The following is a 27,123-nucleotide window of genomic DNA, read 5'->3' as shown; positions in this document are numbered from 1 at the left end:
AGTATTCAATATTATAATTACTTGGCAGGTATATTTAATCACATGAAAGAACTGTAAATAATGGGAACAAAAAGGGCATAAAATGCAAGTTGTGGCATTATTTTTTATTTTATCGTAAGCCACTTTGATTTTTTAAAGAAAAGCAGCCTATAAATGTTAAACTAAATAATTGATCTGTGATATTTCTATGTAAGCCCCAAATTACACATGATATGAATGGAGTTATATGTTCATAACACTGTCACTGTGACAGCACTGTTGTTCTAGATATGCTGTACTAATGTAGCACCTGTAGTAGGAAAAAGATAGTTCCAATTAAGCTCATACTTAATAGGATCAATTTTGCAGATAAGCTTTAATTAAGCAATTGGACAGTAGAGCCTCCTTTTGAAATGTATTTGTAGAAACATGGTGATTTTGAAGTTAGCCCCAATAATACTCTGGAAAAGTCTTTAGGAGTCACAAAATAATCTGTTCCTTAGCTGTAGCAGGCAAAACAGCTACCCCTTGGGGAGAAGTTTAGTCTGTAGCAGCTATCTATGTAAGCTAGCAAAGATAAAAACTGGGCTTAAAGATGATATTTTAAGTATACATAAACTAGTAAAACACAACATAAGAGAAACAGTTTTAATCTGCACACGGCTCTGTCACGTGGTTATGCAAGAGTCCATCTGATGTGGCTGGACAGTCAAGGACAACTGCATTCTTGTTTTTATGAATTACCCACTGCAAGTATAATTGCAAAAACAAACACATTACCTCACTGATCACAAGACTGGTAGCAGTGTGTGACTGGACAGGAAATAAACACCTGCCGAAGACAAATCAGCTGGACTGATGCAAGACATAGATTTGAACCTTGAAATCCAAGGTAGACACCAAACTCTCTGTTCCTTTTTCTAATTGCCACTTTACAGGTCTTGTTTTCATGTATTACAGAAGACTATCCATATTTCATTTTTCAGTAGATGAAAATAAACCATTTTATAAAAAAGAAATAAAATAGAAGACTTTTTTATTATTGTGAAGAGGGTAGACATTTTGCCACTTTTCCTTTTCCCAGTTTACAGTGAAAAAAGTGGGTGGATGGGAAACACCCATGGGCTATTAGCTGCTTTTCTGGTGCTTTTGCACGAAGGCAAGGTACTCTTGAACATCTTCTGGAGAACCAACAATAAAAGGGACTCTTTGATGGATGGACTCTGGCTTCACATCCAGCACAGCCTCTGTCCCAGTGGTAGCTACTCCTCCTGCCTGTTCAATGATGAAAGCCATGGGGTTGCACTCATACAGGAGTCTGAGCTAAAACAAAGAAGAAAGAATATAGACATCCTTGCATATATTATCTACCAACAGCCCAGTCCGTAACAAAGTCCTTTGCTTCTGCCTTTAAAAACTCTAGTGAAAATAGAATGCCAGCGTAAAGGTGTTTCTGTGTGGAAAGGGAAAGTTTAACCTCTATTCCTGGAACATTATGATTCTTTTTCAAATCAGGGCAACGTCCGCTTACACAGGAATATAAAAGTATCAGCAGCAGTGAGACCTTGGGCCACCAGAATTGTGCAATGGTGCAGTTCTGGAGAACAAACTAAAACTTCAGCTCAGCACAAAGGTCATGGTGAGAGGACACAGCAAAGGCAAAGAAACACTTATGGCTACATCTCTGCTTACTAGTGTGGGCAGAAGTTGCAGTAGGAAGTGACAGCAGCTTCACCCAAGAGTATGGATAGTACACAAACATTTCCTTTATATTTTATACAGAAGTCCAGTGATTGGTGGTGCTAGCATTTCTCCATCTGGGAGACCTCTTATTTTGGTATCTCACAATTTTTGATAGCCCAATTAATCCATTGCAGCAAAAAGAACTATGAATCTTGAGGTAATTTTAAGACAGAGCCAGTTATTATGGCATAAATGTACAGGCTAGGCTTAAGGAAACATGCCTCTGTTAAATCTGTTCTGTCCATGTTTTGCAAACTCTCAGGCATCTTTCATTATTTTGTCCATTTGTTCACAGAATCAGACTTTTTTCTTTTAAGGGATGTGAAATTATTTTATTCCACTTATGCAAATGTACATTATTTGACTAATATGCATTAACCCAAGTGCAAATTTGTACAACTCCTGCATAAGTAAAAAAGAAAGTCTGCAAGTGTGTGCAACTAGGAAAAAGCTGGTCCATTGTAGAATGCACAGGTTAGATTAACAGAAATCTAAACTCATCTGGATCTATTGCAGATTTCTTTGCTATTCCCAGTTAAATACCAGTTTGTCTAATGCATCTGATGAAGTGGATTCTAAACTATGAAAGCCATAATAAGGGTATCAGACTCTTCAGGAATACAACACTCTTGGTTGTTTATGCATAACAACCTTAAGATGGGAAAAACTTACCTTTCCTTTTGGGCTCTTCTGGTTGGATGGATACAAGAAGATCCCACCATAGACCAGGGTACGGTGAACATCAGCTACCATGGAGCCTACATATCTAGCCCCATAGGGAGAAGTGCCTTCCTGTGAAACAGAGAGGTCAATCTATTAATGCTCATTCACTGCAGTGCACAACCTGAAGCTACATTGAGAAAAGGCTCACCAGAAAAAACAATAAAACATTTCCCTTAGTCTGTACCTAGAGCAATATACACTCATGAAAGGGCTACTTCCTACCTGTGGCAATGATTTGGATTTCAATGGCATAAAGAACAAATCAATGAAGATGGTGACCCTTGTCCAAATTGTTTTTAAGGCTTTACGTAAATGCTCTCAGGTGACAGTGGTAAATGTCACTACTGCATTAACCACTTAACCTCATCCAGCTTGGCTATTGTGGGACAGTATCAGAGCCCTATAACAGAAGTACACTTCCAGAATGTGCTTTCCAAATGTTTTGGCCTTCAACTCCCACAAGCCTCAGTCAGCATGGCCAACTGTCTGGCGTAGTGGGAGTTGTGATCCAGACTATCTGAAGGGCACCAGATTGATTATTCCTGCCCTACAGGCTGTAGCAGGTAAAGAAAGAAAATGACCACGGGATCAGAAGAGGACTAAAACAGAAAGCAGCCCAGCACTCATCTTTCTCTTTGTGAACTTCCATAAAAAGCTTAACTTTTCCTTTTATCATTTGTCATATGCCAACCCACACTTAGAACTGCAAGTTAGCATCACGCACATTTCCCTTTCAGATGACAAAGGGACACTGCATGGCAGTTTGGAATGAGTCAGTTTTCCTTTCTTTAAGAAAAGCTAGTTATATGAAAGCTGCTATGATAATTTGTTTGCTTCTTCCTGGAATCTTAGAAGGGCACAATGAGATGCTTCTCCACAGATTATTTCCAAAGTATTCTCACTGCAAGTATCTCCACATTTTATGGGATCAAGTCTGGAATGTGAGTATGCTTGGTGGCTGCATCCATTAATCATTATTCTTGGGTTCTTAGCATGATGATCATACAGATTTCTCTTGTCGGGTGTGTGTGTGTGTGTGTGTGTGTGTGTGTGTAGTTTCTTCATTAAATTCATTTTTGTTCCACTACCTTGCACCTGTTTTCTAAGAAGGAAGTACCAACCACATAACTCGAAAAAAAAAACAATCCTTCAGTGTAATTATCCGTTTCATTTCCTTCCATGTTTTCAACAAATCAAGCTCTGATAACACAACAGTATGGAGACATTCAGCTGATACAAGAGACTTTAGGTTATTTGAAGCTCGGGTTTAAAATTTCATTTCCTTTAATAACTTCTTACATAGAAAATGCTCTTTTTTCCACAAAACTTCTCTAGCAGCATGTGGAAACCACCTCTACAGCAGGGGTGAAAGTGGAAATGCTTACAATAGCAGAAAAAACAGCCAGGCACATAAAAATAACATGATTTAAGTCATGAATCAGTCAGTTCACTGCCATTAACATTTTAAATAGTCCCTGTCTTTAGCTACAGATCAGCTGCTTACATTGAAGTGTGGCTCCCCTCATCAAATCTGACACAGAGAGGAGGAAGAAAATACATTCTCCCTATGATCTGCATGAGGTGGAACTTTCAAAAGGTCCAGGTTCCAGTTTTACCTTGGTATAAGCTTCAGCAAATAATTAGGAGAAGTTTTTCAAACTGTGATGGATGAAGCTAGTGTCTGAGCAATGTCAACAGGAAGTCTTCTAATTACCACAATGTTGAAGATGGTTGTGGAATATGAAGGATTGCCACCTTGCTTCCTGTCAGGCAATCTAAAGTTGTGGGGCAGTGATGCAGAGGAGTTTTATCTATAATTGTTGCATATTTATTGCAATTATTAAATGCAGTCTTTGTGGGACAGCTAGTAACCCTGTGTAGGCAATCTTGATACTTTAATATTTTAGTATTCTAAAGAAATAATGTTTCCTAATGTAGCCAAGGTAATCTTAAACTGGTTGTACTGGGTAGACTTCCCCAACCTGGAGCCCTGCAGAATTTTAGTACTTAAAGTTCCATCAGCCCTAGACAGCTTGACCAGCGGTAAGGAATGCTGAGAATTGTAATCGAAAACATTTGAAGAGCATCTGGATAAGGAATGTTGGTATAGGGTGTACACACTTCTCTGGTTTTACTGAATTGCAGGACATCAACACTGTTAGTTGTATTGATTTGAATGAGTTGTGGGACAAAAGTGAACTATCACTCGATACTGCCTGTTGTTTCTCTCTTTGAAACATATGCAATATCATATCTAGCAATGTCATTTCCTTACTTTGTTTTGGAAACTTGTTGTCAGTTGCACAAACAGTACAGCTTTACAAATCCCATTTTAGGTCATATCCTGACCTGTCCAAATGTAAACAGTTCAGAAAAAAATTAAGCAGTTTTTCTGCTCATTTTGTGAAATCTATGATACACAATTCAGTTTTTAATAGAATCAAAATCATTTCCCCAGAAAATATATAAATGATTGTAATACATATGAGCACAGTTAAATAGTCTGCAGATTTAAAAAACTCTTGTACATTCTGTATAAGCCTAAATTAACCTCAGTCCATCAAACTATGGGGAAAATAATGATGGCATACCAGTGAAAAAATACTGTTTAGAAAAGAAGAAAGGAATCTTGAAAACATGATCACAAGAGTATGTTAAAGAGGTACCCTCACAACAGGTCACCATGGTTTGCCATGCTGTCCACATCAGGGATGAAAGGGTTAATGCAGGGAAAAGCAGTCCTCAAAAGAATTCATGGTCTGTTGTAGGGTTATTTAATAAGCATTTTCCCCTCCTACAACCACTACCACCCAGATTCAGATGACACAGCAACCATGTGCCAGGGAGTGAATATTCCATTTGGCTGCTGGAATGTACCATGAGCCACCATCATTTAAATAAGCCACAGCAGACTACAGTGATCATGCAAACCAGGTCTTAGTTTAAACTAACCTGCATTTCCATGTTCAGACACTGCAGGAAACTCTGGTTATTTAAAATCAAGAGCTGAGGTTTTTAATTGCCTCCTGTGTCATGTGAAAGAGGAAAAGAGGGTAGTGGGCAATGCACAAACACAAGACTTGCCACTGCTCATGCATGTATCATTAAACTCGCATTGTATCAACATGCCCTTAAGACTGCAATTAGCATCAAGTTCAAGGACTCTCCCTAAATGGTGAAGATAGTTTGGGAAGGAAGGATGTAGCTACCATGGGTGAGATGAGGAAGAAAGATAGCACCCACAAAACCCTGCGCAATCTGCCTGGGAGCTGTCCCATACCATGCTGGGCTCACCAAAGCTACCTCTGAGTAACATTTGCTGAATGCTGGTATTTTCGGTATCTCAGAGGCAGCATATGGCCTGTTAAGCTGCTTCTCTCCAGCCAAAGCTAAGCTAAGCCACCTAGTGTTAGGTATTTTCTAGTAAACTCAAAGAGCCTTATTTGTATCTTCACTCTTCTTCCAGCGCCAGGCCAAGATGTTTCGGTTCATAAGGTAAAAAATGACATAGTTCCCATTCCATGTACAAATATCAGAGGTGGACTGATAGCTGCATCTTCTTCAACACTGGTAATGTGATAGCATCCTTCACCACACCTGGGGGCAGTGGCCTAGGTCAGAGGAAGAGGGCATGCACAGCAACAACTTTCACCCCCAAAACCTTGCCACCAAACCCCAGCATGTGCTGGGTCATTATATTTAATGGCAAAGTGCTGTCCCCATTTACCAATCACAAGTTAGCATAGGTAACTTGTGATTCACAGACTTATTTCAAACACTCTCAGATGTATGGTTTTAAAAAATGGACTTTTGTTCTTATATACTTAAAACAGGTTTGCATGTGTTCAGTGAACTTCTGACAGAAACTTCTGACATTGTAAAAATACTGCAATTTTCCCATAGTGAAGGGACTGATAGATTCTGACCCCTTTCTCTGATGATCCAGTTTGCATCCAGTATACAGCTAAAGTGCATTGTTTCAGCTTCCACTAATTACTTAAGAGCATTTCTTTTCTGGAACATACAAGAGGTAAAACTACATAACCTGGTACAACTATTCTGTAGATAGAGAGGTGCTGTGTATGTCCTAATCAAAGCTAACCATGTGTATGCATGTGTAACTGGCTTAGAAATTTAACCCAACAGATCCCAATCAAGTTTATATGTAGAGGAAAGGAAAGGGAGCCCCTGGAAGGTATGTACACTGGATTGCTAAATGATGGTCAGTAGTATAGTGGTAAATTTTTAAGCACAGGCACTCATTATGACATTCCCTGTAACTACACCCCCAAGGAGAAGCCAAAGATTCAGGCAGCTGCGTTGGTCTATATCAGGGGTGTCCAAACTTTTTGCAAGGAGGGCCAGATTTGGGGAGGTGAAAATGTGTGGGGGCCGACCATTCAGCCTGACATTCTTTGAACCATTAACATTAAATGTAAATGAACTATTTTATGAAAGACTAAACAAGTAACTTAACTGCACTAATGTGAAGGGTGATACTGAGATCTCGACTGCATTATATAGGCCAGGTCTGGCTCAAAAACAGTGATTTTGATGCGCAAGATGTCATGCAGGTGAAGTCACTTAGTCTCATCCTCACACGGTTCTTGTTAAAGTTCATAACCGACCATACTTCGCACAAGTATGTCGAACCAAACAAGCTCAGCATTTTCTTAGCAAATGTTTGAATCTCTTGGAACCTGTCTTTATCCAGCTGGTGGTAAAAGTTGACAAGAGGGAGCTGTTGGTGCCGACTGCGACACGGCGTCACACTGCAGCTCAATGAGCTCCAGCTGCAGGTGGTCTGGAGCGTCATCAAGGTCCACAGAGAAAGGAGATGAAAAAAGCGTGATCTCCTTTTCAATAGCTGCAAAATCCCGAAAGCGCTGTTGAAACTCCTCAGCCAGAGATGAGATGTAAGCTTCATACCTCCTTATTTGCGCACTCATATTGTTCTGTGGAAAACTGGTCATTATTTCCTGCAGCGATGGGAAAAGTGTGGTATTGGGCTGCGTTTGTGACAGGTGCCTTTGGAAAAGTAGCAGCTTGGTCCCAAAGGCTTTGATATGTGAATACAGTTGGCTTACCACTGCATTTTGCCCCTGAAGGCTCGTGTTCAGCACGTTCAGATGTCGTGTTCTGTCAACTAAAAATCCAAAATCAGCCAGTCAAACAGGATCAGATAGCTCAGGCATCAGTTGTCCTTTCTTTGCCAAGAATTGCCCGATTTCCTCCCTAAGAGAGTAGAAGCGCTGCAGTGCAGGCCCCCGACTGAGCCATCTTACCTCGTTGTGATACACAACATCTCTGTATTCAGCCTGGATGTCAAGTAGAAACTGTTGAAACTAGCGTTGGCACAGGGCTTTGGAGCAAATATAATTAATAGCCTTCATCACCGGTTTCATAACATGATCATATTTCAGAAGTTTGACACAGAGAACTTGTTGGTGAATAATACAGTGGAGTTTTATAGCTTTGCTTCCTTCTTCGCTGACTTTGTTACAGACTAGGGTTGATAATCCACTTCACTCGCCAACCATGGCAGGTGCGCCATCCGTAATAATCCCAGTGACTTTAGTTTCATGTCATCTATGGCAGTACAAACAGAAACAAATAAATCTGTTCCTCTTGTTTGGTTCTTAAGGCTCTGGAGGTCAAGTAGCTCTTCACTCACATTCATGTCATTGTCTACTCCTCTCAAAAAAATCAATAACTGAGCGGTGTCAGATGCATCCGTGCTTTCGTCGCAGGCTAATGAAAAAAAAGTCAAACTCCACTCCTTTTGCCTCTAACTGTCTCTTAATATCAGATGAAACGTCTTCAATTCTCCGTACCACAGAGTTACGAGCCAGGCAAACATTGGCAAACTCTTGCTTCTTCTCAGGACAAATTTTCTCCACCATTTTCATCACGCAGTCCTTAATAAATTCACCCTCAGTAAGAGGTTTGCAGTGCTTGGCAATCAGCGTTGCCACCTCATAGCTCGCCTTTGTGTCATTTTCATTTGACTCAGGGGCTCTTGTGAAAAAGCGCTGCTGTGCTGTTAAAGCAGCTTCCAGTTCCTTCAATTTTTCACCACGTTCGTTCCCAGTTAGCTTGTTGTAGTTAGCATGTTTCGTCTGGTAGTGCCTCTTGATATTTAATTCCTTGAAAACAGCCACAGTCTCTTGGCAAATTAGGAAGACACAGTTGTTTCGTATTTCAGTGAAAAAATACTCCAATTTCCACTTGTCCTGGAAGTGGCAGCCCTCGCTGTCAACTGTCGTTTTTTTAGTTACAGTCGCCATTTTAGAAATGGCGACTGTAACTAAAGGGTCACGCGGCGAGAGTGCTGACTCAGGTCTACTGCCATCTTCTGGTGAAATATAACCACCAGCCTTGAAGGAGCAGGAGGCAGCAGGGGGCAGCTGCGGGAACCGCTGTGCAGTGAAGGGAAAAATGCCAGCCGGTGGGGATGAGTGATAGGCTGAGCTGGCGGGGAGAAGCGGCTGCGGGCCGCTCAAAATTTGAAAACGGGCCGCAATTGGCCCCCAGGCTGGACTTTGGACATGCCTGGTCTATATCAACAAAGGATTCTAACAGATTTCATCTCTCCCAGATAAAGGTATTTTATAAAGCTTTTGGGTCCTATTAGACAGTAAATATCAGGCCAGTCTTAAGTACTTTTCATTACAACAAAGCTAGCTCACAATTGTATACTGTTGCTGAAGAACAGCCATTCCCCCCAACCCCAGATACTCTGAAGACCAGAGCTAAGTTTAGAGAGGCAAAAGAAAACTCGAGGGGCGGGGAGGTAACCTTAACATTTCTCAGTGTAATCTAACAGTGCTGGTACATCCCACCAGGGTCTGGCTCCACCATACCCCTGAGGAAGAAAAAGTGCCAGAAAGAGATTAAACTAAAGGCCAAATCAGATGATATTAAATGAATGTATGCTTTTAATATGATTATGAGTATAAATAACTGCTACAGGGGAATCCAATGAAGACAGAAAAGGGGAAGCAAAATCATGATGTTCTAGCCACTGCTAAAGCTGGCACCATGACGGTAGTTTCCCTCCTTGGATTAAAACTTTGGCCCAACTGCAGCTCACCCCGAGAAAAGCCTTCAATGTGGTGGTTCCATTACTCTGGAGCTCCCACAAATCATAATCTTTGCTTGGCTTGACAGGAGACTTCCACAATCCCCATTTTGACAGCCACTGACAGACCCTTCGAATGCTCAAAGTGTATTTACTTTTGCCCTCCCAGGCACACCAACATTTTTACACATTATTTTTTTAATGTCTTTTTTCTGGTGCCTCCTGAAGACATCTTAATTTCAGGAAGCCTTCCTTGGTTGACTAGCCACTTTTTAAACTTGATGTTCTGGTTTATTCTTTATCTTTTTATTTTTTCATTACTGCAGAATCTATTTGTATCAGAATTAGTGTATATATGTTGCAAATAATAGGAGGATATGTTAGACTTCCCACCCTAGATGACAGATTCCTATTTTTAAAGAATAAGCAAATTTAGAAGATAAACAAGACACATTACATGCAAACATGGTGGTGCTGTGATAGCTACAGAGAAGAAGATTGGTTGGGATTGCAAATCACAGGAGCCAGACACTGAAGTTTGAGGAGCAGTGACTTGGATCTATGTGGCTTGGTGAAGCAGAAGCAAAGTTTGCATTACACAATGTAGTCCTCTGTGGGTTTCAGTAGAGTATGGGTTTCAGCTCTACTGAATTTAAGGTACATGAGTTCAGGAGTACAGTCTTGCCATCAATAAGTCACCCAATTTCCTCCCAGAATTATATCAATATAATCAGAATGGGGTTATCTGTGAATAGTGTACATGTTCTATATATACCTTGTATAATTCTAATGGATATCCTTCAGTACAAAATCTTTAACATCATTTTTGCTATATAATTTCTTGGTTTACATTGGATATACTTTTGAATAGACTTTCCACATACCTGGTGTTGGGAACAACATTAAAAAATTGCATTGAATACCTACCTAGCTTGCTGCTAAATAAGACTGTACTGCCTAGTACTAATGAATATGATTTTAACAGGCACACTGGTGCAATTAAAAGTATTGAATGTATTTACAAAATGCACTCCTTTATATATAGTGATGATGAGACTGACTGAGTTTAACAAATGGCAGCAACACCTGTGTCAAAAGAGGCAGAAAAATAGCCATTACCTCAGGAAATTTCTTCTTTTGTAAATATTCTGTCACAGCAGGATCAAAGTACTTGGCATAGCCTTCATTAAGGCTATAGATTTTCCCCTTCTTTTTGATTTTCACATCCTTGTCCACCAAAATGAACTCACCCAGAGCCTGCAGAATAGTTAATAGAAGTCAAGATTAGTAAATGTTCTGAAGTGACTTTCTTCACAGTCAGAAGCTTGTTTTAAAAATGCTATCTTCATGTATTGTTACTGGCTCCCTATTCTTCAAAATAGTGAAAAGCCCAAAGGCAGAACTGCACAGCTGGGTTAGAATCTTAAACCTAGTTACTAAGTTTGGCCCATGGGAAACACTGGGACTTATTTCCAGATAAGCATACATGGACTTGCACTATTACTTTTGGATAACAGAGTCTTGGAAATGTATGGTATCCTTGCAGTATGTGTTTTAGTTAAAAATGGATATTGTCAGTTTGATACAGTGGCATGTCTGTTTGTTTTGGCTATGCTATTTGTTTATTTGAATATGAATAAATCCAGAACTCTGTTATGCGAAGATTAACAGCACAATCTTATGCATCCCTGAAGCCTGATAGACTTCATCTCTACCCAATTCACAGCTCAAGCTACTTCACTATGCAAGCTGTAAACTGGCTTCAAATTATTAATCTAGGGGATGTCATCTCCCCAACATTGTAATGGTAATAGTATAAACAGAGATTGTCAACAATTTGGAGAATGTCTCCTGTTGTTTGCTCTCATCAAGGGATAATTCGGGATTATTAGCAAATCTTCAGCCTAACATAGGATGGCCTTCCATACATCCAGTTCTTGGAATAATTCATTACCTTCACCGAAGAGATACAATCTTTGGGGGAAATGCATGGAAAGTATAGAAAAACGAATATGCCAAAAGCCCATGCTGTGCTGCCACTGGGCTTTAGCAGGGCTTTCACGCCACCCCACCCGCGTATACTATGCACATCTGCTTATAGCAAGGGTAGGGAATCTTTTCCAGCCTAAGGGCCAAATTCCATTTCAGAGAAGTTCTCAGAGGCCATCCAGTGCTAGCTGGGGCTAAAGACAAAGAGGTGATGTCAAAGGCAAAAGGGGTGGGGCAACTATCACAAAAAAGTAGTATATTGTAACTTAAAGCTTCACTAACTAAACCTTAGGAAAGTCATTTCAACCACTCAGAATGTGAAAAATCTACAAAAAATCCAAGAATTAATAGTGATCAAGGAAAGAAGGCAGGGGCAGGGGAAAGGGGTTCTGTGAATCCGTGGAACCCCAAAGGGCTGGATTGGGCTCCAGATGGGCCAGCTTTGTCCCTCAGAGTTGTGGTTTCCCTCTTATAGACTTTGCTACATTTATGTAAAAATATGGGGATCAACATTTTTTCTGTAAAAGTTTCTATAAAGAAAATTACACTGCCACAGGTAAATGTTTATTATTGAAAAAAAAGAGGTCAGGATTACTTAGAATAAGCCTACTGTTGACTGTTCATCTCCCCTCCCTGGAGAGTTTGAAAGAAATTGAATATGTATCACAATGCCACAATGTGGATACAGGAGCTAGGGTTTTAACTGCACTATGACACACACTGCAAATGGGAGTGACTGAAGAATATGCATGAGCAGTGAGTGATATGGTCTGTACAGTATGAATCATGTTTTTGGTACTGGAGGAAAGGCCTTGTGCAGATAATTCCTGCAATTCTTGCAAGGCTGGCTTAGCACTAAAGCCCATGTTAAAACTGTCAGAAGTCAGCTTTTATTCTTTTTACCAGACAAATTAAGCTCACACAATCATGTTTATATAAACAGACGCCACTATGCGAAGAGAAACTCAAACAGGATTTTTTCAAATTCTATTTCAATGACTATAGCTGGAAACAGGTGAATTTAGGTGAAACAGCTGAGAAAATAGGTGCATTCAGCCCTTTGCTAAGTGTGCCTAAAAAGTCTGTGCCAAATTTATATGTAAACACTTTTGTTGTGAAAACAGGGTTGCAAATGTTTCTTGGCCTTCAACCCCTTTGCTCACCTTTCTCTCTACTTCCTTCAGCTTGTTTGAAGCTGCTACTTCTGCACTAACCCCCCTAAACTCCTTCTTCCTGGTCTTTTCTAGGGCTTTTCTACATGGGGCTGTTAATCCAGTACACATATTTTTGGTTTTATCACAGCAAAGATCAGAAAACCACATTTTATTTATTTATAACCTCTAGGTGGCACTGTACTATAGTGCAATAGCGCAAATAAACAAGAGAAAATCTTACTTTCTTTCACCAATCAGAAATAATACTCCATTTTCCCCTTTTAAAAACACTCACAGAAAATGCTGGTAACAAACAGAAGCAAAACCTAGAGGATCACAATATCTAAAGAATCCATAAACCACTAAGAGTAGCACACAACAAATACCTTGCGTTTTGAGAAAAGCTCATAATGCTAGCTAATCAGGGATCATACTGCCCCTGTATTGATTTTTTTTTTTATTTGTTATTTATTTATTTTTATGTGTTACAAAGCCAATTCAGTGTGGAAAGGAAGTCCTGCAGAATACCTGTCAGGAAGGAAACTATACTATAAACATCTTCTTTCCAGTTTACATACACACACACAGTTGCTGAAAGGAGGCATGCTTTTCATATGGGACAGCAGCAGCAACAGTAGATTAGTATTACTGAATGAATATTTGCATAGTACCGGATCCAGCATGAAGCAGTCCACTCCTTGTCCAGTAGAAAGAGCCACCAGGGTAGCACTGCCATACAAAGCATAGCCTGCTGCGACAATGTTGCGTCCAGGCTGCAGTGCATCCTTTTCAGAAGGCTCATCTTCTGATACCTAAAGGAAAAGTTATTTTAGTATCCATCTCTCTCCCTCTCTCTCTCTCTCCCTCTCTCTCTCATTATTTCAACATACATTTGATGAAAAAGAATGATACATGTGTTTACCTTCTTACATGGGAGCAAGTCCTGTTGAATTCAATGTGGCATTCTTTTTAGTTGACTTCCATAGGCTTTAACCTATGGCATTAACTGGGAATTATTCATTTCATTTTGTGCCTCTAATGGGTCAATTACATTTGTGCACAAGAGACTTTAAGCAAGCATAGTTTAATGAATAGTTGGAGAACCATTTTGAGAACTACACAATCTCCTACCTGCCACTCTACTAGCATGTTGAAATCAGGTTGCCATGCTCTTAGTACACCCACACAATGCAAAACTGGTCTGACTTATTACCCACCACATCACAATAACTAAGTGTCAATATGATGTACTGCTTGCAATGTAATACCTGTTTGGTATTATATGAGTTTATGAAGTGCGTGATGATCCTATTTCAGTATGAGATTGAAATAACTATCAATAACTATCTCATACTGGGGACAATTGTTCCATACCAATGAATGTATTCCAAAATGAGTATCTATGGTAGCATGGACAAATTTACTTTAACTTTTCCATATGGTTATAGTTGCCCATTGAATGATCTAAAGTGCCCTGCCTTTAGTGGCTATAGTGTAAAACAGTCCTCTGATAGCCACTTGCTGATACAGGCAGTAATATACTGATTTGTAAGCATGATTTAAAAAGCTGCAATGGAACTTCAGTGAGACAATTTTCAGTTGGACTCTGCTAACGGTGAGACCAGATGTTTTGTGAGAGATCTGTGGTCAGGACAAATGGTATTAACTGGAGTACTATGTCCAGTTATGGGCACCACAGTTTAAGAAAGATGCAGACAAGCTGGAAAGGGTTCAGAGGAGGGCAACAAGGATGATCCAAGGACTGGAAACAAAGCCCTTTGAGGAGAGATTGAAAGAACTGGGCATGTTTAACCTTGAGAAGAGAAATCTGAGGGAGATATGATAGCACCTTACAAGTACTTGAAAGGCTGTCATAAAGAGGAAGGACAGGTTCTCTTCTCAATCATACTAGAGTGTAGGACACAGAATAACCGGTTCAAGTTACAGGAAGCCAGATCCAAGCTAGATATCAGGAAAAATTTCCTGACTGTTAGAGCCGTGTGACAATGGAACCAATTACCTAGGGAGGCTGTGGGCTTTCCCACACTATAGAGGCATTCAAGATGGAACTCGACGGTCACCTGAGAGGGATGCTTTAACTTGCAGTCCTGCACTGAGTAGGCAGTTAGACCCGATTGCCCTCTGGCTCCTTCCATCTCTACTGTTCTATGAAAACGGTAACACAGGGAGTTGTGGCATGGGAGAGTTCACAACCCATATACCTTTTTCTGATCTAAATCTTCTATCCCCATCAATAAGCTTAAAATTGTAGAAAACACAGAGCTACCATATGGGTTCTCGGCATAAGCAGAAAATCAGTGAAGGGAGAACAATTGGGATTGAGATAATTAGTTATTCACTACATCACTCTTCTCCAACCTGGTTGCTTCAGACAAAAGCCCCATCAGACCCAGCCCAGAAACTTGTAAAAGAAAAATAAAATACCAGGAAATCATTTTCCTTTCTTTCTTTAGCAATTACATATTAGCTGGCTCTTTTCTTTCTTCTCACAGCTTACCTTCTTGTAGATAGCAAATATAGTTCCTATTGAAGCTAAACAGTCTATATTGGAAGAGCCATCCAGTGGATCAAAACACACCACATATTTACCCTGGGAGAGGAGAAACAAAAGCAGTGTACATTATCAGGATGGATCCAAATAAATTGCTTTAAGAATGTATGAATATGAGTCCTGCTCAATCAGACCAAGCATGCATCTAGTCCAACATTCTGTTCATATGGTGTTCAACCAGCTGCCCATGATAAAGACTCAGACAGACCATGAAAGCCAGAACACCTTCTCAGCCATGTTTCCCATCAGCTGGTGTACATAAGACATATTGTCTCTGATACTAGACTTGGCATTTAACCATCAAGACTAGTAGCCATTGATAGCTGCCATCTCCATGAATTTGTCCAGTTCTCTTTTAGAGTCATCAAGACTGAAGACCATCACTACATCTCATGGAAGTAAATTCCATAAATTATCCTTCTGTGGCCACCAAAACAATCCAACACAACTGGCTAGTGAACTAGAACACATCATAATTTTATGTAGCATTATATTTGACACTGGGTTCTACAGAATTATGTTTAATGAAATGTAATAAACTAATTCTTAGTAACCACACACAAAATTTAGGAAGGGTGATTGTATGGAAAACAAAGCAGCTGAGCAGTAATGTTCTCATTGCTTCTACCAAATTACAGGTGCAACTTATTACATGTTAAGGAGATCTTGTTCATTGTATTCAAAAATTTAAATACACTGCATTAAAACCATTTAAGTACATCATACTAGTGGTATCACTTTCCTATTATGACTTCAGTGTCCACTGGAATTTATGCATGGCAGTTCTGAGGGGTGGCATGCTCTAATGCAGGGGTGCAGAATCTTAGACATGAGGGCCAAATCAGGCCCACTTGGGCCCCCAGTCTGAATTTCTACAATTCCTAGATGGTGATGCCCCCTTCTCCTGGCACCGTCTGCTTTCCCTGCATCAACAGTTGTCAGGTGCTTTTCTGGCTTTCTGTAGGTTTTTCCTATTCATAAAGGTTGAAACACGTCACCTAAAGCTTAGGTACTAGTACTGAACCTTAAATTAGAAATGTTATAATAAAAAATAATAATAATAATTACAATATGCTGGTATGGTTTGGGGGCAGACATGCTCCCCCCTTTGTCTTTGGCCTCACCCACCACTGGAACGCAGCCTATAAAAGATTTACTAAATAGAATTCAGCACTCAGGCTGAAAGAGGTTCCTCACCCTCTTCTAACAGCTTAGCTCATGCCATACAAAAGTGCAGGATTGTATCCAGTGGTGGCTTGGCACTGTTGATTTCATTCCACTTCTATGTAGCCCTATAACTAAAGGATTGTCTGGGCACTCTCATTAATGCAAAGTAAGATGCTGAATTTCCCCTTAGTACCCTACTACTAACTACTGCAACACTTGCTGTCATGTTCTCTCCTGCTCCAAGGTCCCCAGCCCCCTAGAACAGCTTTTCAAGGAGTAAAGTGGACTGCACCAGGTTGGGAAAATAGCTAGAAATCAGGTGCTCTGCCTGGCAGAAGTAGAAGTGCTTTCTGATAGTACAAAGCTACCACAGGCTGCAATCCAAAATACTTTACTCTTTATTCATGGTTCAGTTCAGTATCCACACACAACCCATGTTACTCTGTGTTCATTGATTAAGGGCACAATTCTATGTGTGTTGAGACATTAAAAAGCTCTATAACTCCTTGAATGCATGATCAGGTATGTATGATTTTTATTTTTTATTTTTTTGTCTCGACACACATGGGATTACATCCTAAACCCATCCCTTTATTCCGGTTTAGATTCATAAACATTATGTATAGCTTCCTTTGAGGTGTGCTTATAATGTGGATTACTTTTTTTGCTTCCGCAGCACAATGATGCCACCTGCTGCTATACGAGAGACCAGATCCCCTTCCTAATCAGTCTGAATGTCTACAGACCCTCTTTTCTTTTGGCGTGATAATAGCTTCTTTATTCTCCTCCGACACCAGAACACAGGTGCTATAGGATGACTGTAGCATGTTGATAACTAGAGAATTTGATAACACATCAAGCTTCTTCTGTTCATCACCAGTTACGTTCACACTGCCTGCTATGCCATACCTGTGGGTGGAATGGAGAGGGGAATATGGTTATTAAGCTCATGGAAGAATACTGAAACAGTACACTTGAACTGTTGAGAAAGTGCTTTAAAATAATATGATTTCCTTACTGCTCTCTTTTACTTTTTAGCTTTCAAGACACTCATTTGTTATTGTTTGTTGTTATATGCCATTAAGTTGTCTCTGACTTATGGTAACCCTATGAATGAAAACCCTCCAAAATGTTCTGTTTTTGGTGGCCCTGCTCTGTTCTTGTAAACTCAAGGCTGTCACTACCTTTATGGAATCAATCCATATCATATTTGGTCTTTCCCTTCTTCTGCATTCAACTTCTCTAGTATTGTTGTCTTATCCAGAATTGTTTTCTTCTGTGTCCAGTTCAAATGATAATCTTTGTTAGAACTTATTTGCTCATGAGACTCACAATCTCCTTCCTAATACCATTTCCTGTATCACTCTTTTGCTTAACAACCTGCTGATAACTCCCACATACACTGGTACTGTGGACTCCCAACCTACCATTTACAGTCACACAACACTGTTAAACAAGAATTACATGATGCAATAGTGGGACTGTGAACTTTTCTACACAAAGCCATTAATTTGTCTGCTGTATTTACTTTCAGTTTCATCACTTGAGTGGAGACTTCCAGCATTACATGAAGCATTTCTTTTCTTCCTTTTCCATTGTTGAACCTCTAGACGGCACTGTGGTTTACTAGAATCATGCAACTCCACAAGGGGGAAAAATGGTTACTTTTGCTTTTAAATTAAATAGGGAATGTTCCCTACCCTAACCCTCCTCACCTCCAATACCTAAAGCACTTTTTATATACAGAATCAAAACGAAAAGGCCACAAGTCATCATCTAAGTTGTTTATGACATTTAAAGAAACCATAAACAACTGTGAGTAGGCATGCAGGATAAATACCTTGTGTAGAAAGCCTTATATAAATCAATTTATCATACAAATAAATGATTATAGATAACACTTTCCCATTGCATCCTTCCAGAAAATACAAATTAAGTTTCACTTAGGAGTGATTTTCAATCAAATTCTACAGAGGTAAACCCCCTTGATTTAGTTTCAAGTGAATAAGCTTAGGAAACTGCTTTATTGCCAGTGGTTATATTAATTGTACTTTTGACAGATAATATATTCTTAATAAGCAAAAATGCATTAAACAATATCAAACTTTCATTCAGGAAATTAAAAGAAGGAAAAAGCAGAGTAAAATCAATATAGCAACTCATCAGCATGATGAATTTCTATGCTGTATGCATTAATTTTTCACTAAAGCATCCTACTTTCTTTCTTTTCATACAATTAACTTACCTTGTATCTACTTACTTGCATGTTCCTGTTTTTACTATTGTCTTAGTATTTGATAATACTCTATAACTCAGGGCTGAGCTTACCATGAGGCCACCTGAGGTATCTCTGCTGGAAACTGCAGCAAAATGGGAGAAGGAGAGAGCTGCGCATGCTGCACACCTGTCCTGCACTCCAAATTAGTCTTCTATCCTTAGGTGTGCGGCCTCCTGGCTAGTGCTGTAGTGAGATTAAACTGCCAGTATGGCCAGCTTTTGCTCATGGAATGGGAGGGGGCACCATCTTGTCCTTTGCTCCAAGCAACCAAATATCTTTGCATTGCAGTGTTTGCATGCTTACTGCATCTTCAGATGTTGTAGACTGCCCTAGGATCAACTGATGCGAAACAGTGTATAAACTTCTACAAGAAATTTATAATAATGCAGCTGGAAGTGTTCATAATTTTTTTAGCAACAGGGACTATGCAAACTTTGTGATGCATAAGAAGATTCATATTGCACATGCTTTCTACTTGTGGAATTCCTGGACAATCAGTTTCCTGATGTGAAAAGTTTTCCACATCCCAGCCATATGCACACATCAAGCTAATTAATCTGGTTTGCACATAATGCTAACCCATGGTTTATTGCTCTGTCCTCTGTAGCCTGGCAAAACAACCCATGATCAGTCCATGGTTCTGGGTTCAGATGTTGCAACAACTATGGTTTAAACAACTCAAAGTTCATACCACTACAGCAAATCTTTGTTACAGACCAACAATAAACCTAATCTCTTTCTGAGTTTTTCATGGGTAACAAAACATAGTTTATTATCACAGTTGAACTCACATATCATAACAATGCATCATTCAACAATCCATATAGTTACAGATTATGTATGAAAAGCCAATCTCGGAGCAACTTCTGAATTCCTGCCTCACTCTCTCTGTACATTTATCATAATATCTGCATTGCCTTTCAGTTGTCCTAGAATGAAAAGGAGGAGCAATTTAATGTAATAAAGGTTCTGCTTTATTCAGCCTAATATGAAAATGACTGAAAAACAATAATCAGAACATGCTGCCTAACTAGCTATGACAAGTAACAATTAACCAAAGTTAATCATCATTGACATCCTCCTATCTAGGACTCTTCTATTCAATACCCAGATGGAACATCTTAATTGCTTGACATGGAATGTTCTCTGGTTGTGATTTTGTAATGCTTATTCAGAAGTAAGACCTGCTGAGTTCAATGGGGCTTTCTAGTAACTTTGCATAGGATTCCAGCTGTAGGGTGTCACCCTTTTGACTCTTACTTGGGACTAAGCCCTGTTGACCACAGTGAGATTTAATTCTAAATAAGCATGCATGTAGGACTGCACTTTTTGTGATTTTTTTCCTCCAAAGTGTTCACAGTTCAGATTGTACCATGCGAATAGTTTGGGAGATTGCACTCTTGCAGGTAATTGTAACCATGTCTATTTTATTATATAACAATGAAATGAAAACAGGATTTGTTTAATCCATTTTAACGTTCAAATATAAGTAAGAGTGTGCCAACAGAAGCTGTAGGATCATTAACACAAATAGTCACATTGGACCAGTTGAGGAAGGCAGGGCAGTTCAATTCACTTGGATTGTGTAACTCTCAGAATGTTTCTTCGGAAGGGATCTTCTGTTACTAACTTAAGTGACTTGACCTTTATGTAGATTTGTGGACTGTCTTGTCTGACCTTGTCTGCAGCAGAAATGGCACCCAGGAAAGGCAGACTAGTCCTGCTTCTTTTAGTTGTTGAATTACACTAACAAATTACAAAGTAATGCTACATTTGGAATGCAAGATCTCTGTGTTGTTCCAAATGTGACTTTTCCCCTGCAATCCTTCTACCATAAGTACTGAAGCGGGGGAAGTTCCCATGTTTGCTACTGCTGTTCTGTCTTAAAAAAGAACACCTGGAAAAATAGTTGAGGAGGCAAAGCTGTGCAATCTCTTCTGACTGACAGTAGTAGGAGTCCTCTGTCTGGAAGCAGCATTAGTTAGCAACTATTCAATACCTGAGCTGGTGATATTCATTTACCTTAGAAGGTAACTTAGACATTTCTCATTTTCAGTAGAGGTGTGTATGTATGAAATTACTTGATTCTACTGAGATTTGGCCAAACAAGCCCCAGTGGGTCATTTGAGAGAGAGAAAGAGCGAGTGAGCGAGCTAGTGCACTGCAAGTAATTCCCAGTGTGATTTTTGACTCAGAAGTTTAATTTAGTGCATGTCAGAAGTTGTGAGGAACTCGAAAGACTTGAGGCCATTGGCATAAAACTTTTTCTCTTAAGCTTAATTGCCATGTATACAGGAGATGGGGGTACAAAGTAACCCCTCTTTCTCCCACTGTTATACCCCTGGACATCCACTCCATGGCCCTTATCCTTAGGAAAAACGTCCTATTAGCACATGGGTCCTCAAACTACTGCCCACGGGCTGGATCTGGCCCACCATGCCCATTTATCCGGCCCACCTTGGAGGTTTTGGACTCTCTGCACGTCGCGCACACGGCAAGGGGACGGCTTGCTCGCGCAGAGATCATTTTTGACTTGCTCAGAGAAAGCGATCTTCACGCGAGCAAGCTGCCCCACTCATCACCCACGCCTGCCCCCGCCCTCTCCGCCTGCAGCCGCATGCCCCCGCCCCCTCACTGGCCCATGACCCCGCCCCCGGTACTGCCTTGTGGCCCGCACTCACTGCCGGCACCTTTCAACTGGCCCCCTGTTGAAAAAGTTTGAGGACCCCTATATTAGCCCCAACAGCATTTTTTTGCTAAGTTTAATCACCATGCAGAGTGGGTCTAGGGAGCATTGTAGCATGTGGGAAAGAAACATAAGCCCCCCTGCATGCCAGTAAGATTGAGAAAAACAAACTGTTATTGATACTAATAGATATTTGGGTCTCTGGGCAATAGATAGGACGCTCTGGTTATAGATTTGGGGCTTGGGCCCTGTGGGTCCTGGCCACATGCCATTTTTAACAGTATACTCTTCCCCACCCCTAACCCCATCCTGAAACTTATAAAATATATTTTCTACTCCCACTTCCGTGCAACTTACATATGAGCAAGGCCTGCTTTTCGGACCGCTGTTGAGATGGCCTTTATGGCGGTGAGTATCGAATTCAACAGCTGGGTCAGCTCTCCTGTAGCTCCTTTAACCCGTCGTCCCTTCTCCATGACATATCGGTTAAGAGTTAACATGTCTGTTTCAAAGGGGCTTCTGTCTGACATCTTGGCGGGAAATGGGGTCTCTTTCCTTAGCTAGAATTTAGTAGTTCCTTTCCCCCTCAATGCAGCTGCTGTTCAGTGGCAGTTATATTTTAAGGAGACGCTGTTGGCTTACATGCTAGGCATGGTTTAGGAAAAGGTTTCCAAGCCCATGTGACTTAAATACTTGGAACAGACATGCAGTATAGCTCCTCTGGATCAGGGCTGCAGAGAAGCAACTAAAGTGCTGCTGTCTCCTTCTGTAGATAAAATGGCAATCACTCACCCAGTACTGCCACTGTATTGTGGCACAAAGACTCAGCAAAACTCTGTTTGGGGAACATTGTAGTAGGAAAAATGCATGTAAGAAAAGGAATATGCATTGTTTATCCATGGTGCACAAGCATTTATTGCTGTCAGTACCATTGCCAAGCCCATGTTTGTTGCCTTGTTTATCAGGTTTATCTGCTGTGACATTACCTGAAGAAAACAGTCTTGATCTCAGTTACTCATGCCCTAGTTATTTCCTGGCATGAGACTGGCTTATTAAAATGATCTCTATATGGGAGTGCCTTTACAGTCAGTTTGAAAACAGTTGTTGGTGCAAAATAAAGTTACCAAATGTTACTTAGAGCTTGATCACTGCTGACATTTAGCCAAATGTTGAAAATGTTTCTCATTACTCAGACAGGTGTTTAATTTGTACCTATCTGTTGTTTGCATGCTTTTTACTGTTTATGTTATTATTTAGGCACATAGAAAGCTGCATTAAACTGAAACATGCCCTGGTGACATCCAGGCTGCATACCTTTAAGGCACTCTACTTAAGGCTGTTTTCAAACTGTCTTCACATCCAGTTTTCTGAAGTTTCAAAGGAGTCAAGACAGATGGTTCTTGTGACAATAATATCATGCCACCTGCTCTGTTAACCGGTGTATTTCCAAACCCAATGTAAAGTGCTAGTTTTAACCTTTAAAGCCTTCAAAAGCTGGATATCAAGTTACTTGAAGGACTGCTTTCACCCTCGTCAGCCTCCCTATACTTCTAGATTAACAACAAAGGCATTTCCCACTTGCCTGCCTTTGAGGGCAGTTAGTTTGGCAAGTACAGTGAGGAGGAGCTTTTCCTCAGTGCCTCTGAGGTGCGTTGCTGTCTGGGAGGCCCCTTCATTATAGGTTTATAGGAAAGCCCTGAATAAGTCCCATCTGTTTCCCTGGTGCTGTTTTTAACTGCAGTTGTATGTTTGACTGGAGTACAATCTGAGCTAGAGGTTTATCCTCATTCCCAGTGCTGATTGTATTCTTTTTACCAGTTTTGTCATTGCATGGGATTTTATTGAGCTGCCATCAGAAGGCTTTGCTCTTAAACCTGGGTTAAAACAAAAAAAGCAAATAAAAACATTTTAAATGAATGAATGCAAAATGAAAGCAACAACTGAGGATGGAAGCTGCAGTAGTAGTTGAAAGGGGGGATTAGGATAAAGCACAAAGGGAAAAGGAATTCACTGGAATTTAATGCCAGTCTAGTGGTAGCATTTGCAGTTGGGGCAAGGGGCAGGTACCTATGCCAAGACTCCAGAACACACAGCCTCTTCGTGTAGTTAGACCAGTGTAGACCAGTTTCTTAAACAACAAGCTTATCATAAATGAACCATACACTTATTAATGGTGCAATCCTGTCCTTGCCTAAACATTCAATTCAGTTGAACTTCCTCCCAGGTTGGTTAATATAAGATTGCATCCAAATGTCCAAGGTTTTTGGTATCTTTAATCTTCCACAGATTGATGCCCTAAATTTGTTTTAGATTAAGCTGCTAGGATTTCTGACCACTGGCCATGCTGGAAGTTCAAAACATCTAAAGGACACCAGTTTTAAAAAGGCTGATCTAGCTTTTGATGAGATGTTACTGATTTGATGAAGAAGTTACTGATTGATCCCAGTTGCTTAACTTTTTCCCAAGTGACTTCCCAGGCTAGGTGAACCATACTTATCAAATTTAAGTGAAAAATCTTGTCAGAGTCTTGAAAATAGTACGAAGATATTCTAAACTGAACTCAATGAGTGGAAAGTTAACCTATGTTGATACTATAACCTAAGGAGTGTTGGCTGCCTTGTCCATCCAGGACCACTCTGCATATCAAGATGGATTCAATCACAGTGTATTAGTGTGGAACTAAAATAATGAACTAGATTCCAGTTTCAAAGTTAACTCCAGTTTGGTAGAGCTAGAGGTTCATAAACTGAGTGCCTTAATTGCACAATAAATGCCATCTTCCAGATTCAGTAGCCAATTTGCTTAATAGTGAAAATTGCTTAAAAGTACAAGCAGTTCAGTAGTTGTTAGAAACCATATGGGAATTGGCTTGGTGGTTGGCAAAGCTTAATATCTGTAAAGGAGGCATGGGTATTAGGATGAATGGAAATTTTGCAACCTAACATCTATTCCTTCTTCTGAATTAGTATAACTTAGATTTGCAGGGCATTCAAAGCCTGAAAATCCCTGATCAACAGATGACAAGGTTTTCGCAATGCTAACATGGTATTTGTATTTCAAAGGGTACTTGTGAAGCTGATAATCTTATTGACTTTCACTAGAGCTATAAGCTGGTAAAGAATAACATGCTTTGTGAATTGGAGGTGAGAGTAGCCTTCCCCAGCATTTTGCATTTTAGCCCTCTTCAGCCCCAGCCAATATAGCCAATGATTAAAAATGCTGGGAGTCATAAACCAAAAAGTCCCAAAGAGATCCAGTCAGAGTATGCTGGGATACATATTCCCTTGCAAGAACACTAGTGTTTTAAACTGAAGTGGAGAGGAAATAAACTGTTTTCTATTTGTAGACTTCTAATTACTTCCTTTGCATATAAAAAGACATTTATGTATTCAGGAAAATTAAAACTGCTTAACATAGTTAATTTCCACGGTCCTTTTCTTAGCCAGGCAAGGGCATGTCTTTGGAGAGATAAATTCTGCTTCTATATCTTGCCACACATGGAGCTTTGCCTATCACTAGCAAAGGTCTTCACATTCACATGTTATCAGACACATGTGAATGCATGCTATTACGGCATTGCTTTCTGTGCAGAAATGGAGACATGCAGGAGATAGTCAGGCAACAGGGAGTTATGGATGTTGCTATGTACATGGGACTTGGAGAATCCTTCTCTGGCATGAAGTGAATATGCAGCTCTCTTAAAAACTCTGTGGGCCCTTTGAACATCTATGTCCTTTACTCTTCCATAAAACAGCAGTGATGGAAAATGCAAGCCTTTCCAATCACAGGCACCAGAATTTCTCTCTCATAGAAGTTCATCATTGTTATATTGTACAGTTTTCAGTGTGCAAAAGGGGACATGTTAGCCCAAATATCTGTAAATGGGTGAATGGTTAAGCTGAAGAGAGTAATGACTTGCTGAACGCTACCCCTGGGTTCCAGGTGGATTTGAATTTGAGTTTCTAATGACTGCACTTGTTCTGCATGGGAAGAACATTTGCTTGGGAAGCTCCTATGCATGCAGTGCTCTTGATTATGAATTTTGCTATTGAATTGTGGAAGAATGTCTTCCTGAGCAGCCTCCTGTATGGTTTGGATGACTTGCCTATTACAGCATTGTTTCCATTTAAGCAGTTTCTTTAAGATGATACTTTCCTCCAACTGAATTTAAATGGAATTAAGTCTGTTACTGACACCACCTGTAACAAGATCTCATGACCTTTCATCAAATGCCAACATTCCCTGGTTGCTTGGTGGAGCTCATGAGGTAAACGCTGCTCTAGGTAATAACTATTTGTTTTGGAACTTTGAGAATGAGCTTCTTATAAAAATCCAACCTACCATTTTGTTATAGGTTTTTCTTTCTGCTAAGGGTGGATTTAAAAAGTGCGGGGAAACTGCAAACACATACTTTCTCTGTGTGACTTGTAGGAATGAGCGGAGCCCTTTGGTTCTATCGTTCTACAGGCTTTGCCTCACATTCCACCCTGCTAGCCTTCTAATTTAATTTGCAAAATTAATTTTCAAGGTTGCCACACAGGCAGCTTGTAATCCTTTCTGTCACTGACATCTGTGCACATCAGGGACATCAGACAAGTGTGATTGTGCACTTGTGACAAACTGCATGGAGTGAGCAATGTGAAGAAAGTCTGGATGTTTGTACCAATAAAAGACAATGTTTGTCTGTTCTTCTGTCAGCCAACCAGCTCTACAGTGCCACAACCATGGCACAAACATATGGAACTTGGTGTGCACACTATGGGAAGCCTGGAGGTGTCCATCCCAAGCTTATTTTGTTTTTAAAACGTATTAATATTAATTAATGTAAATGTATCGATGTTGTTGAAGTTTTTCAGTAGCATCTTTATCTGCTAGGGGCATTCTTACCTAACTGATGCATAATTTTGCAGTCCGTCAGTTTGAGTCAGGGGAGATGAGTAGGTTAAGGAACAGAGTTATACATCTGCTGTAGAATAACATCACTCCGTCAAGGGAATAGAATCTGAAAAGCACTAAGCTGGGGAAGACTGGCCTATGGATACTGTTGTCTTAAAAGCACAGCATGATATATACTTTCTGAATAATTGGTTAAATATTCAGGCCTCTCAGCTGCTGTGCCATTCAGTACAGCTCCACCCTTGTGTGACTGCTCCCTCCTGCTCCCTGCATGGTACAGATAGAAGCAGCAAATACTTTAGGGAGGAGGCAAGAAGAGGGTGGAGCAAGGCAGCCTTCCCTGTTTTTGCACAGCCCAAAAGGGTCACTCCCACAATCTTTTCCCACAATATCCCAACAACTTTTATATCAAGAGGGAAGTGTTGGGATATTGAAATGGTGAGTGGTACAGAGCTGAGTGCCCCTTGGATGCTGCTAGACTTGGATCAGCACAACTTCTGTCCATGTTCCAGCAGCAGAGGTCTCCTGCAGCTGCAGTGGATGAAAGCCTGGAATTCCAACATTCAGCATGGAGAGGGGCTGTAGCTCAGTGGCAGGGCATCTGCTTTGCCTGCAGAAAGTCCAGGGTTCACTCCCTGGCATCTGCAGGTAGGGCTAGGAAAGAGTCTGCCTGACATGGCACAGAGCTGCTTCCAGTCAGTGCTGACAGTACTGGGCTTGACAAACCAAGACTCTGAATCAGTATAAGGCAGCGTGCAACATCCCTATGAATTCAACAGACAACTTTTTAAAATTCTAAATGAATTGCTTATTGCAATCTAAACAATATAATCTTAAAAACAACATTAAACCTGC

At 40.3% G+C, this 27,123-nt stretch overlaps 1 protein-coding gene across 1 annotated transcript; it reads right to left on the bottom strand.

Moving 5' to 3' along the window:
• Nucleotides 1-998: 998 nt before the first annotated feature.
• On the bottom strand, nt 999-27,096 carry FBP2 (fructose-bisphosphatase 2). Its single transcript, XM_044446390.1, has 7 exons — nt 21,730-27,096; nt 17,155-17,317; nt 15,188-15,280; nt 13,341-13,481; nt 10,646-10,783; nt 2,395-2,514; nt 999-1,302 (listed from the first exon to the last, which is right to left on the bottom strand). The coding sequence occupies exons 1-7, from the start codon at nt 21,900-21,902 to the stop codon at nt 1,108-1,110; spliced, it is 1,023 nt and encodes a 340-aa protein (XP_044302325.1). The 5' UTR covers nt 21,903-27,096; the 3' UTR covers nt 999-1,107.
• Nucleotides 27,097-27,123: the final 27 nt, after the last annotated feature.

This window comes from Varanus komodoensis, unplaced genomic scaffold (assembly GCF_004798865.1).
Source record: "Varanus komodoensis strain SLA01 unplaced genomic scaffold, ASM479886v1 scaffold5, whole genome shotgun sequence".
Taxonomy (NCBI): Eukaryota; Metazoa; Chordata; class Lepidosauria; order Squamata; family Varanidae; genus Varanus; species Varanus komodoensis.
This window is presented reverse-complemented; position numbering and strand designations above follow the sequence as displayed.